The sequence below is a fragment of the Eumetopias jubatus genome, unplaced genomic scaffold, assembly GCF_037043125.1.
Source record: "Eumetopias jubatus isolate StellerSeaLion01/CBP00866 unplaced genomic scaffold, mEumJub1_p1.0 scaffold_4, whole genome shotgun sequence".
NCBI classification, from domain to species: Eukaryota; Metazoa; Chordata; class Mammalia; order Carnivora; family Otariidae; genus Eumetopias; species Eumetopias jubatus.
In genome coordinates, this window is record NW_028274810.1 from 91904014 (window position 1) to 91919080 (window position 15067).

Genomic DNA, 15067 nt, shown 5'->3' on the forward strand with positions numbered 1-15067 from the left:
GTGTCTTTGTCTTGGGGTGTCCGTATTACATCTTTCACATAGAGCTGCTATTATTTCTTTAGTCAGCAAATTTAAGTGCCCACTTTGTGTAAGGAACTCTGCTTGGCATGGTGTATGGTGCCTTAAAGAATATTTTCAGTAGAAGAATAACCCAGTCAGATCAGTTATTTGTAAAGGCCATTCATCAGTATTGTATATGATGTCTTAAAGTAAGAATCAGAGACAGTTAAGAGACCATCTTATAGTAACATCAGTGCGGTAATATGGGCCTAATCTAAGGTATAGGCATTGGGAATGGACTAGAAAAGAAAGAACAAATCTGAGACAGTGTCTTAAATGTAATTCTCTTATTCTAGCTAATTCAGGATTAATTGTCCTGTAAATCAGAGTTGATGTCTCTGTCTTCCTCCCCACTCTTCCCTCCTCCCCACTATAGCACACCCAAAGTTTAGTGCACCTCTCCTTCAGTAATGGTAGGAGAGGGGATGTATATCCAAATCTCTTCAGACACTAGGTATGTATGTATCTGTGTTCAGGTTTTCAAAATTTTGTATATCTCCTAAGGAAGTGTGTGTTTTCTCTTACTTCATTTTGTGAATTACTGCTTTAAATCAGAACTTTAAATAGCCCCTTAAACAGAGTAACAATTTCTGCTGCATAAGTAGCTCTTTTTTAAAAAGCATGTTATGTTGTCCATGGAAGAAATTTTGTTTTTGTTTTTATGGTTTTCGGTTGTGGGTACGGTTGATATATTCTTGAAAAATAAAGTTTATCCACATCTTTGGTTTTTGTTGTTTAGAGGAAACCACTCCTGAGTGTATATTTGATATGAAAGAATCCTCCAGAAAGTGGTCTTCCCCTTTTCTGTGAATGGAATTTAGAGCTAAATTTATGCATATATGAAATAAAATTTAAAATAAAATGTACGTGTTTCCTAAGCTCTAACTCTTAAAAAGAGTTCTGCTGTGGAATCAGAATTAATCACATTTTGGAGAGATGCACATAAAACAGACTGGTTATATAAAATCAGAAGATCCATAAAAAATGAAAAGAGACCACTACATACATACATACATACATACATACACACACACACACACACATGAATATACATATTCAATAGAAGACTGTGAAGCGGTAGAAAATTTAAACCCATGCATGGTTACCACAATTTTAATTCCATACTTTGGGAAAATAGTTTACTTTGAGTAGGTCACCAAAGAAGAATAACAGTGGTCAAATGTTTTCTTGTTCATTAGGGTCTGTGAGGGGAAGGATTTAAAAAAAAAAAAAAATTGAGGTGTGTGTAACAAAGGAAATTTACAAGGGTATTTTTTATGATGTTGCAGTAATTTTGAGAAGAATGTTAAATGTTTCCTTTTCCTTGTTCCCCAGAACAGTGTAAGTGTTCATATTCTGCTGTTCTTCTGAAAAAGAGTAGGCTGTCCAGAGAGATTAGTTCGTTTTGCTTAACGAGTGATCTTATATTTCTGTAGGGAAATAGTACAGGGTACCTTCAGCTTTGTGTTTATTCACTTTTGATAATGTCTCTATTTGTTAAGTGGCCTTTCTTTGACTCTTCTCCCTACCCATCTGCCTGTCATACCTTCTCTCTGTTGACTCATGCGTTAACTTCTATAGGATCCTTTTAAAATATTCTATTTGCTATCTGATGTTTAGTCTTTAAATTGTACATCCAAATGTTGAATGATTTTGTGGAATTTGCAAGCCAAATGAATAAAAATCCTTTGTAGGCTTAATTTCCCGTCTAGAACTTCTGATACAATATAATCAGTAAAAATTAGGTTATCTTTCTTTTCTCCCCAGCTGTATGAACGACTAGACTGATAATACTGATCTGAAATGAGAACTGAATGTTGTAGAAGTGCCGCCTAGCTAATGAAATCTTAGAGTGTTCTTTTATTGTCTAGAAAGCTTTAAAAAACAGAAGCTGGAATTTGATATTTTTTGTAGCTTAAAGGAACCTTAGATATCACCTAATCTCACTCCCCTCTTTATAGTTAAATATGCAGGTGCCTGAGAAGTGTGAGTTGCTTTAGATCACATAATTAATTAATAATAGAAGCAGACCCAAGTCTAGAATTGGCTGGTGGGCCAATTTCTTGTATAGATACCACATACTGAATTATGTGTCCTAACCATGAAATAGGAGGAACCTAGGACACTGGTTGGAAGGCTGTATGTGCTGATGTGAACAGTCTGTGCCTAAGACATGTGCCAGTGCAATCTCTGGGCCACAACCACACAGTTGTTCACTTCATCATTCAGCTGTTTCTTCCATATGGGTGAAGCCCTCTTGGGTTCTGCTAAATTTGAATACAGGTATCATTTTAGACTCGGTATTTGCAAACATGACTTTGCAGTCGGAAGTAATGGCCCTGATCTTGTATTTCAGCTCAGACAGCTGTAATTGCACCAAAGATGTGGAAGAAACCAAAAGACCGGACCCGAACCACTGAAGAGGTGTTAGAGGCAGAAGTGGAGGTAAGGGGCAAAGTAAATCTCTTTAGCTTATCTTCAGAGTAGTGGTGCCATTTCCTAAGACACGTGTGGGTTTATATCTCTTTTTTGAGGTACTGTTTTTCAAACAAAACGTGATATGTCAAGCTCAGTCTGATTGTTTTGGTCCACCTACAGAATTTTAAAAAGATTTTTGATACCATATTCAATTTCATCAGATTCTTGTCTCTCTTTCAAAATTCCTCTTCTAAAATGGCAAAACTAAGTTACTGCTTAATTTTTGGTTAATCCCCCAACCCCAATTGAATTTTTCCTTCTGTTAGCTAGATGGAAAAACTACTCTGGTAAAGAAAAATGGAAAGTTTTTTCAAATAGTAGCAGTGGTGGTTGGTAGAAATCATCAAGTACATTTTAGGGAAATTCATCTTTTAACTGCATCCCAGTAACATAACTTTTCACATATGATTTGTCTGTTTGAACTAAACCATGCCAGATTTTGCTGTAGGTTACAGCACGACAGGAGACCATGTAAAGAAGAAACAAGGGTAGAGTTACTCCTAAGGAGTGTCCTATCAGTTTCATAGTCTATAATCTCAGTATCCTTAGTGCTATGTTCTGAAGTTTATAAATGAAGGGTAATCTAAAAAATATGTATGTTGCTTTTTTCTTTTTGAACTCTTAACGTCTACTTTATTAAAATAATTTTTATTAGATACATAAGATGATAACATTAGAATATACAGAATATTTTAAAGTGACTTTAAATGCATTTATTTCAAAAGGCTTTTCTCTCTAGTTTTAATTCTTACCCTTTCCAAGCAGTTCACAGTACCCCTTTGTTAGTTCCCCGTCCTGTCACTGCTCTTACATGGTGCTCTACTGATGTCACAGTTAGTCCCATAGCAACCACTAAAATGTTTCATGGAAGTGATTTCATTGTGGTTATCACGGGGTAAGAATTGGCAGGAAGTTATAGAGGTGCAAATAGTTGCTGCACTTGTCTTGCAGCTGAACAAGAAAATGTTGCTCCTACAGAGAATAAAATACCTTCCAGAGGGAGGGGAATCTCATACATTCCTGGTATGGCTGTAAGAGCTTCGTAAACTGGTTTCTCTTTTGATTCCGCTATTTTTTATTCATTTTCTTCTGTCATACTTCTTATTCCTTTGCTAGATTTCTAAGCATTATTGAATATTAAATGGGTAGGCCGCCACTGCTGCAAATATTCATCCTCTTCTTTAGGTCAGGGGTTGGCCAACATTTCCTGTAACAATTTCTCCGCTCTGTTGCTATAGCCCAAACACCGCCATAGACAGTGTGTAAATGAATGATTGTGACTATATTCCAGTAAAACTTCATTGATGGACATTGAAATTTGAATTTCATATAATATTCATGTGTCATAAAATATTCTTCTTTGGAATTTTTTCAGTGACTACAAATGCAGAAACCGTGCTTACCTTGCACACTGTACAGAAATGGGATGAGTGAGATTTGGCCCATGAGCCATAGTTGGCTAAAACCTGCTTCAGATTGTTATTCTTCATACATGAGAACTCTTTTGACTTATTCTGAATCAATCACTTTTTTCTTAACCTTATAGTTTAAAAGTATAATAAAAAAGAATTTGTTTACACACAGACCTTTTTTTCCCCCCAGAAATCCAATTTCTCGTCTTTCCTATAGTTGAACATTTACTAGAGTAGTTTAGTATATACTGGGTGTTATTATCTTTTTTTCACTGATCCTCAGGCTCTCCTTTTCTTACTAGATTTTTCACAGCCTTTAAAACAATGTGTTTCGGATATTAGCATATTTTAGGTTATATATTAGGTTATTATATCATTGCAAATATTTTATCAAATTCTATAAATTATAGCCTAGAAGGGTAACGTGCAGAGTGATTCATTTTAAAATTGCTGGTCAAGGCATCTTAAAATTTGTTTTAAAATTTTAGGATATTTCATCAGTTATTACACACATAGTTGTCTGGTCTGACTTTCTGGCACTTTAAAAACTCATGAGTTGAATAGGCAGTTTTATCAACTAAATTCTTTTTTTAACAGCTTCCTATAAAAGTTTAACCTTTGACAGTCCAGCCAATAAGGTATTTTCTTTAATCAGGTTTTCTTAGTAAACAGTTTAGGAACTGTTAGACAGTTACAAACTAGTTTAATAGAGTGTCATCCAGCTAAAAGAAAAATAATCATCATAAATACTTAGTGCAGCTAATTTTGTGATTCCCTTGAAAAATATCCTTCTAACAGTGTTCCTCAGACACCTCAGTGATTTTGTGTTCTCTAAATTATGGTTTGTTGTTTATGGAACCAAGTTTCTTTATACTTCTTTTTCCAGTTAGAAATTAACTTTCCAGGTAATACATTCTCTAGTTATACCCAGTAGATTTTATTTTGCTGATTTTAGGTACAGAGAAGAGGGCCTGATACATTTTTTCTCCAAAATAATACTTTATTTTATAAGCTCTGAAAAAAGAGCTCCCTATGATTGTATAATGTAGTTATGCTGCTCTTGAATAAGTTTAAGTACCATCGACAGACTGTGATGCCAAATTATTTTTTTTTAAAGGTTTTATTTATTTTTTGACAGCGAGATAGGGAACACAGGCAGGGGGAGTGGGAGAGGGAGAAGCAGGCTCCCCACCAAGCAGGGAGCCCTGATGCAGGGCTTGATCCCAGGGGATCATGACCCAAGCCGAAGGCAGATGCTTAACAACTAAGCCACCCAGGCGCCCCTCTCATGCCAAATTATTAAAGATCTTGATGATCTATACTTAATTAGAAGGTGTCATTGCAAGGTCATTATAAGTAAGACTACAATAGAATAGAATAAGAAAAAGTAAGGTTGTTGATTCGTGATTCAACCTTGGGGGATCTGTTTTTTCTCAGACTTTAAAAGATGCTCACTCTGTGCCATGTTTTAAAAAGAAATTATTTCAGCCTTTATTTTCTTGAAATTTTTATGTCTGTCTTGTTTTGATGGTTTCCATACTGTGTTTTCCTGTTGGGCGAGTAGAGAAAGCACATGTGCACACAGAGGGGTGTGTGTGTGTGTGTGTGTGTGTGTGTGTGTGTGTGTGTGTGTGTGTGTGTGTGTGTGTGTGTTTTCAAGTTTGTGTTTGCATAAACTTTTTGTTTTCATTATGGAAGCAGGTTGGGCGAGTAGAGAAAGCACATGTGCACACAGAGGGGTGTGTGTGTGTGTGTGTGTGTGTGTGTGTGTGTGTGTGTGTTTTCAAGTTTGTGTTTGCATAAACTTTTTGTTTTCATTATGGAAGCAGGTCCTAAAAACCATCTGTTTCTTTTGACAGCATTTAAAAATTTTGTCTTTTCCCCATGATCTGATGTATGTTAGAAGAAAATTGACTAGTAGTATACCTGTTAATTTACTTATGTAAGAAAGTAGGATTTGTAACTTTAATTTTTTGAAAAAACAATTTTATGAATCAATTGGGGTAACCACTTGCTTGTGTATATGACGTTCTTTTATACAATCCTCTGTTGAATGAGTTCAACAGAGCCTCTATTTTTTGCTCTCCTAGCATGAATTTTTCACTTAGAATGTCTGTTTCCTCTGAATGCTTCTTGCAAAGGCTTGTTTTTTTAGAGTGCTTACCCTTAATGGTAAAGGAAGACATAAAGTTCATGGAGAAGTGCCTCAGGGAATTTTGATGGTTCAAATATGGTCCTCAAGAAATTTTTTTTTAAAGATTTTATTTAATTATTTAGAGAGAGAGTACATGCAGGGTAGGGTCAGAGGGATATAGAGAAGAGAATCCCAAGCAGACTCTGCGCGGAGCAAGAAGCCTGTTGTGGGGCTTCATCCCAAGACCCTGAGATCATGATCTGAGCTAAAACCAAGAGTCAGATGCGCAACCAACTGAGCCACCCAGGCGCCCCAAGAAATTGATTTTTGTTTGATATATATGAAACTATTGTGGTCAAAAATCATCTGGTGAATAACTTCAATTCTATTTTGCTTTTTAAAAATAGGGTGCATCAGCAGCACCTTGGTGACCCAGTCGGTTAAGCATCCTCTCTTGATTTTGGCTCAGGTTGTGATCTCAGGATCTTAAGATCCAGCCCCGCATCAGGCTTTGTGCTCAGCATGGAGTCTGCTTGAGATTCTCTACCTCTGCCCCTGCCACTTGTGTGCTCGCTCTCTCTCAAAAATAAATAAAAATAAATATTTAAAAAATAAAAATAAGATGCACTTATTTTTTTTTTGAGGAAGAACCCAGATTTCTTCCTCCGTAGAGGAATATATGCCAAGCACTTTTTTTAATATAATTTGAATAAGGTTACAACCACAGAGACTTCTAAGAACCAATAAACAAAGTAGATTTTAATTAACAAGTGGCCTCCTTGTAAAATGAGAGATGATCAACTTTGCAGGACCTAGATACTTTATTCATCAAACTCTCCATTTAGCAGCAACAGGAATACAAAAAAATACCTTCTAATGTTTCTTTTTATAAATTTGCTGAGCCCTAGTGGCAAGGGTAGGAGTGCTTGATTTAGATTTCTGACTAGGACTCTTTCATGTCCAACAAGTGCAAGGATTAACAGTTCTTTCCATTCGAACCTTTGGTACTTTTAGATTTCATTAGTCATGTTAAAGCATTTCAGTAGGCATGTGACTTGCCTTCTCTATGCCAAGAGATGAAGTGAGAAAAGTGTTTTAAATAAACTTAGCATTCTAGTACCATATGCTGAACACAGACATCCTTTTTTTGAGTGACATGTTTTCCTGTGCCTTTTGAGGGGATAGGTGTACGTTTACATGCATATTTACATGGCAAAAATCATGTAACCTCTGTGTTCACTTATGCTTTAGCCAAAAGCTGAAGAGGAGATTTCAGATGACAAAGTACTTGAATCTGAACAGGATAAAATGAGCCAAGGGTTTCATCCTGGAAGAGACCCCTCTGACCTAAAAAAAGTAAAAACTGTGGAGGAAAATGAAGAAGAAGCTGAGCCTGTACGTAATGGTGCTGAAAGTATTTCTGAGGGTGAAGGAATAGATGCTAATTCAGGCTCCACTGATAGTTCTGGTGAAGGGGTGACATTCCCATTCAAACCAGGTAAGTGTATCCCTGCCTTCCTGTGCATGCCTTTCCTTCTCACCTTCTCTCTGTTATAATCTTACAGCAATGTTGTCTCCTTGCAGAGAAATACTGCATGGAAGATAAGAGGCTCATCACAGTGTAATATTTACAGAATAGATTAACAGGCATTACTTAGTGACTAGCAAATCCTGGGAGTTCTCTGTGGGCGGAAGTGATATCTGATGCTAGTATTCTGCTTTTACTGGCAGAGCAGCTGGCAGAGGATATCAGTCAGTGCTAGGCTGGTGGAATTCTACAAGAGGAATTTACTTTTATTTAGTTTAATTGAAAGGGCTGTTTCAGTGCTCCTTTGTGCTCATCATTTCACAAGCCTTAATCACTTACGCTTACTACATGTAATACACTGACATTTTTTACTCTGTTCTCTTCTTCTTTTTTTTTTTTACTCTATTCTTTTAAAAATGTTGGGTTATAGGGTGCCTGGCTGTCTCTGTCGGTAGAGCATGTGACTCTTGATCTCGGGGTTGTGAGTTCAAGCCCCATGTTGGGCCTGGAGCCTACCTAAAGGGAAGAAAAGAAAAAAGAAAAAATTTTAAATTTTGGTTGTAACTCCCTAATTTCACAGCAGAAATTTGTTGACAGAAATCACTGTGTAGAACTGAACTACAATCATCAGAAGCAGTGTGACTAGCTTATTAAGCACATGCAGTATGAGAAGTGTCCTGTGAAATACATGATAAGCCTCAGAGGCTCTTTCATCTTTAGGCACCGTCAAGTCCATTAAAGTCTATCCCAATCCTATGTAAACCCATGTTTAACTTTGAGATTTTCGGAGTGATTTGGCATGACATGTGGGGAAAGATGGTTCATTTGATCGAAAGTTTGGGGTGGGTACAACGTTTTTCTTAGTTTGCCAAATCTGAGTGACTTCTGTGTCAGATTGGGTTTGAAAGTAGAATATCAGACATCAACAATAATCTTAGACAAAAATTGGTGACATACAACCAACATTTTTAAAAATGGAGAATAAAAAATTGTCAGTGCGTTACAGGAGCAAGGGTAAATATTGTTTTAAGAAACTTTTATTTCTTTTATTTAAATTTGTATTTGTTCTGAGTTATATTTGGTCATTATATTTCTTATTGTGAGTTGTAGTAAGAAATGTTTGAAAGTCACTGATTGATACCGCCTTAATAAAATGATCTTTTCACTACTAGTAAACTGCTGCCAGTGGGCTTTATGAAATTGAAGGGCTATGCTATAGTAACAGTTTTTTTTTAAATTTTAGGACTCAATATACTAGAATTACTTCTAAAGATCTAGGCTTGTATCATATCATGAAGCACTTGTGGCTACCACCAGTCCTTTAGGAGATTGAGACATTATTGTCATTTATCGAACTATGTCAGTGTTTGTGTGTGTGTGTGTGTGTGTGTGTGTGTGTGTTGTTTGTTTGTTGAGTAAGCTTTATGCCCAACATGAGGCTCAAACGCATGACTCTGAGTCCCATGCTCTACTGACTGAGCCACCCAGGTGCCCCCTGTCAGTTATGTTTTTATCCTTTAGTTTGGCAAGAAAAAAGTACCCAACCATAAGCCCCAACTATATTGAACAATTAAACTGTAATATACCCTCACAGTAATTGGAAAAACAATTTAAAATTTATTTATTTTTAAAGATTTTATTTATTTATTTCACGGAATGATAGAGCACAAGTAGGCAGAGCGGCAGGCAGAGGGAGGAGAAGCAGGCTCCCCGCTCAGTGGGGAGCCCGATGCGGGGCTCGATCCCAGGACTTTGGGATCATGACCTGAGCTGAAGGCAGATGCTTAACTGACTGAGCCTCCCAGGCTTCCCAACAATTTAAAATTTAGATCCCAATAAACTGCCTGCCTTTTAATGAATATGGTAAGACAATAAGGATTTGGTTGAAAATATCTGCAGTGTTCTCACAGACCATCATGAGTCTATCACCTACATATTAAGAATCACTAATATAAAAAAGGACCCACAGTACTATCATGAAGTGATCTGGGGGCCTGGTTTTGATAAGAGTTTTGTTAATTAAAAGAAAAATACTGTGACATGCTTTCCTTACCCAACAAAAATTTCAAGAAATTTTCCAACTTTATATAATGAGATTAGGACTGTGAGAAATGGTAGCTATAACAATAGTCATAGTAGCAAAGTGAGTGTTATGGCAAAAAACTAATTTACAATTAATATTGAAAATATTACTACTGATGGGAATAAAAATAGTGCCACTGCTATGGAAAACAGTATGGGGGTTCCTCAAACAATTAAAAAGAGACACCATATGACCCAGTAATTCTACTTTTGGGTATTTACCCAGCGAAAACAAAAACAAATTTGAAAAGATAATATGCACCCCTGTGTTTATTGCAGCATTATTTCCAATAGTCAAGATATGTAAGCAACCTAAGGGTCCACTGATAGATGAAAGGATAATGAAGATAAGTGTATATATGAGCGTATGTGCATGCCTGGTGTACACACACACGGTGGAATATTACCCAGCCATAAAAAAAGAATGAAATCTGACCATTTGCAACAGTGTGGAGGTATCTAGAGGGTATTATGCTTATTGAAATAAATCAGACAGAAAAAGACCAATACCATATGATTTCACTGATAGTGGAACCTAAAAAACAAACAGAAAAACAGAAACAGACTGATAAATACAGAGGACAGTCTGTGATTGCCAGAGGATAGGTAGATGGGGGTGGGCAGAAAAGGTAAACAGATTAAGAGGGTCAGACTTTCAGTTACAAAATAAATAAGTTATAGGGATGAAAAGTACAGCATAGGGAGTATAGCCAATAATACTGTAATAATTTTATATGGTGACAGATGGTTAACTACACTTACCATGGTGAGTGAGCCTTTTGTAAGGTATATAATTGTCAAGTCACTATCTTGTATACCTGAAACTAATACAATATTTTGAGTCAACTATACTTCAAAAATAAAATAAACCATACTCAGGGGGAAAATTATATATAGCTGCTTAGCCTTTCAGAATCTTACAGAAATTATTTGTATTTGTTTTGTGTCCTTTTGCCTTTTTTCCCCTCCAAAATAACATTTCCGGGTGAACAACCGAAGTATTCTTCTTTTACGTGAAACCAAAGAGTATTATAGATTCCTTATTTCTGAGGTATTTAAAGGCTTGGTAGTTTATTTAATGAGTATTAGTACATGTTTCTGGCCAAAGGCTGCTTAATGTGTATATTAAGTGGTTTCTGTAGCAATTTCAGATTACTATCCAAAGGTATTCAGAAGGGATAAAGGAACATAAGACAGTTTAAAATTTTTACATGACATTTTCTGACAGTAACTCAGTGTTTGCTTTGTGTTTTAGTCTATGACAGGGTAAAGTAAATATCGGAATCTAGTTTGTACTCTTACCTGGTTATCCATATAATGACCCTATAGAAACTTGTCTGTCTACATCCCTTTTTCTAGATTCCTGGAAGCCTGCTGATACTGAAGGCAAGAAGCAATATGACAGGGAGTTTTTGCTGGACTTCCAGTTCATGCCAGCCTGTATACAGAAACCAGAGGGCCTGCCTCCCATCAGTGATGTGGTTCTTGACAAAGTAAGCTGTATACGCAGAGAAAGCTCTGTCTTTCTATAGGGTACTGGTTTCAATTATCAGTACAAATATCTGAAGTATAAACAATTTTTAGGAATTGTTAGACTAAATGTGCTTGAATTAAAATATGTTTAAGTATTAGAGTTTTCCTACATATTGTTGGATTTGGGGTTTATTGTAGATTACTGTAACTTTGGGGTTTGGCCCATATTTGAGTGGTAACGAGTTAAAATTCATTAATTCCCTGCTTGTTATTGCTATTGCCTAGTGATGTGGTGAAAAATGTGTGTCTGCTGGGCCAATATGGCTAAAGTGATATGGAGCTCTTTATTCACTGTTCTAAAATTTCAGTATGGAATAGAATGACATTGAGGACAGGTCAGATGCCTAAGAGTGTATTTGGCAAATCAAACTTAAGTGGTAATCAAATAATACATAATAAATAATGTTGTATTTCAAAATTTCCCTAATACATACTTATAGTGATTACTTTTCAGTTTTGGCAAATAAATAGGCACCTTTTCTCTTTACATCTGATCTTAATGGTGCATACAGGAGATTAGTACAGTGTTTATTTTGTCTTTATTAAATAAAAAGAGTAGAGTCAGATGTGTATCTGCCCAAGTAATTTTGTGTATATCAATGATGGACCAGTGATGATGACCAAGCTTAAAATATTTTTGTTTTGAAGAGAAAATATTAATCCTTATTGAAGTGTAGAGGGTAACTCTCTTTCAGAATGAGATCTACCTCTTTTTGAGATTTCCAGCAGCTCCTTATTCAGACCGTATGTGTATTATTTTCCTCTTTTATAGCAACAGGGTTTCTTATTTCTCTTGGTATCGAAGTCTTCTCTCTTAGGTACTAATGTGGCAGTGCTGATTTGAGACTACTTTAAGAGGGTAGGTTTTACATACACTAAATCAGATTATCCTCTAGAAAATATTCTTTCTTGTCTGCCTACCTTATTGGTTTCTGACTTCAAACCAATTTTTAGTTGATTTCTCCCTGAGCTACTTCACTTTGTTTCATATACAGTCACAATACATGCCTGTACAAAGCCAGATACCTCCAATTAACAAGGCAAATTGAGTGAGATTTTAAACGAGTGATCACACATGAAAAATATCTCCTTTAGAGACTTACTGTTCACTTGGAATATTTGCTTTGCTAACCATAAAACAACAGCAACAAAATCGACATATGTGACAGCAGGATTTTTCAAAGTAAGTGCTCTGATGTCCTGGTGAATATCCTGGAAAAAATCCCCAAATTTGTCCCTAGGTCATAGGATCGCATAGCTTTTCTTGTGCCATTCTACTGGTCCTTGAATATCTGTTGAGCCAGTGTACTGATTGTGTCTAGCCTCCCCTTGGAAATTTTAGGCCTAATCAGTCCCAGGGCATCAGAAAATTATTTCTGGCTTAGGTCCAGAGAAGTTCCCATGATTCACATTGGACTTCTCTGCCTCAGAAAGCCAGTGCTCATCATTTTAGCTGACATAACTTTTAGTCTGAGTTTTTACTTTTTTGGTACTTGAATGTTTTGAAACTTGTATTAAGCTGTCCTTTGCTTCTTCATGCAGATCAACCAACCCAAATTGCCAATGCGAACTCTGGATCCTCGGATTTTGCCTCGAGGACCAGACTTTACTCCAGCCTTTGCAGATTTTGGAAGGCAAACCCCTGGTGGAAGAGGTGTACCTGTAAGTGCAAGTTCCCTACAATCCAATTAGTTAGAAACTGTCATAGACTTCATGACATCTTGTCTCACGGCAAGAGAGCTGATTCCTCTTACCAAGAAGTAGAAGAGGTGAAGACTGTCTTTTTTTCCATACTAATATTAAAGCAAATAAAGAATACACTGAGTCATTTTTACTTGAGGGAAGCTGGTCTGCATTAATTTGGTCTTGATATTTTTTTTTTCATTTTTTTTCAATTGACATGAACTGCAAATGGGTTAAAATAGAGCCAACCTCAAATAGGATTCCTGTTTTAGTTAAGGTCTCTGATGACATTTAGCTAATGGTCATCTCTTTGTCTTTGTTTCTACAGATTTGCAAAGTGCAGAGCAGGCATGGATTGCCAATTCTGGAACAGAGCAAAGCCCCAGCTTGCACTCCACTGGCGATGTCGCACCCACCCCTGAAGAGCCTGCCTCTAGGGGTGCGCTGAATCCTTTTTTTTTTTTTTTTTTTTAAACAATAGTCTCTGGTGTTATATTTTCTGTTTTGTTTTTCTCACTTACTATAGGTTGTGAAGTCAATATATGAACAAATGACATGTACAAAAGAGTGCAGTATTGGTAAACTGCAGGTTGCATTTACACCCCCAGTGGCAGGCTCTTCAGCGGTAGAAGTGACATCACCAGTGGAGTTATGCTGGGGCACTGCGCTGTGCAAGATGTGGCAGGCTGTGCCTACTCCATGCTTTGTAGACTTGCAGAAAGCATGGGGGAAAGTTGCCAGTGATGTGAAAACCTGTTTTTCCCAAACTAGAATGGTATAGAGAGCACTTAACTTAAACTTCTGGAGGAGCTTGGAGTTTGATGTACATTTGCAAATCACCCTATTAAGACTACTGTATTTTATGTTTGTAAAAATATTTTTATTTAAGGTGACACTTTTTATTTTCCCATCACCGTTTTATTTCTGGAGTGGCAACTTTTGAAACCTGCTTTGAAATAAGACTGTACCCATCAGGAAACAAATGTCACTTTGTAGATACTTGAATTATTTGTTGTTTGCCTGCAGCCAAACACTTACTAAAAATACTTCAGTGCCTACAATGTGTTGAAGGCTTTGTAAAACCTACAGAAAAATCTTCCTAATTTGAAGCGTATTTATTGAGCATTACCATTTAAGGATATCTCTGTGTATGATATTCTTTTCTCACACAGGTTGGAAATTTAATCTTTATTTTCTGTAAATATGAAATGAAAATTTTTCTCAAGTTTTAATTACCTCACCAGAAAGTCTTTAGAAAGCAGTTTTCTAGAAACCATTTGATACCTTATTTTTCAGCATTATTTCCCTTTTTGGTGGTGTAAAGTTGTATTCTGTTAGCATTTATTTTTGGTTTTGTTTCGGTTTTGATTTATATCTTTGTTTTGCCAAACAGTAGAAATAATGTTGATGCCATTTTGATTAGTCTCTGGTTAACAGCATATGTCATTATCATATTGCTCTGTTTTGTTCATATGTCACTCAACAGAAGGTATGATTTGCCGCGTCTCCTCTTTCAGTGTATGCTGTCACTTTTCATCACCAGCTTGCTGTTGTTTAATAATTAGGTATAGCAAAAAGGAAGTGCTGTGGATTGAGAATAAGCTATGTCTCTTTCAAAATATTGAAATTAGAAAATGAATTTTAAAAGTACCAAAATGTGTTTGCCCACTAATCTATCTGCTTACATATGTAAATGAGTTATTTGGTACAAAGTAATGTGATTGGAAATGAGCCATTATCAGGAATTTGTAATGTCTCCAAAAAGGTCAGCTTTAGTTATTTCACTTTCTTTAAATAGATCTGTCATGTGCCACAAGCTAATTTTTAAGTGAAATTGTGATCTGTCAGACTAATACTGATATGTTAAGCCTAATGCAAGTAATTATTCTTCCAGCATCTCCCATAGCTAACAAACATGCTCCACTTAATTTGTCCTGCTTACCTTGGTATATTGATGTGAATTCAGATGGGAATTTCGTAGGATATAGCTATGTAACATATAAAGGAACAGTTAATAATGCTGTTTGGAAAAAGTAGCAGTCCTATGCTTCATCGTTTTTGGTTCCATACCTCTAATCATTTTTCCCAGCCTCTCAATTGGCTTATAAATGATTACCATCCAAAGATACTAAGATCTGCTAGAGTTAGCTTCTTGGT

General features: G+C 36.2%; 1 protein-coding gene across 13 annotated transcripts in view; it reads left to right on the top strand.

The window, feature by feature from the left end:
• EIF4G3 (eukaryotic translation initiation factor 4 gamma 3) overlaps positions 1-15067 on the top strand; it is a 336241-nt gene that overhangs the window by 250744 nt on the left and 70430 nt on the right. For 7 of the 13 annotated variants that reach the window (XM_088022577.1, XM_028090799.2, XM_028090792.2 and 4 more), the window contains 5 exons: positions 2417-2505; positions 7336-7582; positions 11054-11187; positions 12770-12889; positions 13239-13349. In XM_088022577.1, coding sequence (XP_087878703.1) covers positions 2417-2505; positions 7336-7582; positions 11054-11187; positions 12770-12889; positions 13239-13349 — 701 coding nt within the window. The remainder of the gene's footprint in view (positions 1-2416; positions 2506-7335; positions 7583-11053; positions 11188-12769; positions 12890-13238; positions 13350-15067) is intronic. The other 6 variants (XM_088022578.1, XM_088022579.1, XM_088022580.1 and 3 more) reach the window with 1 other exon arrangement.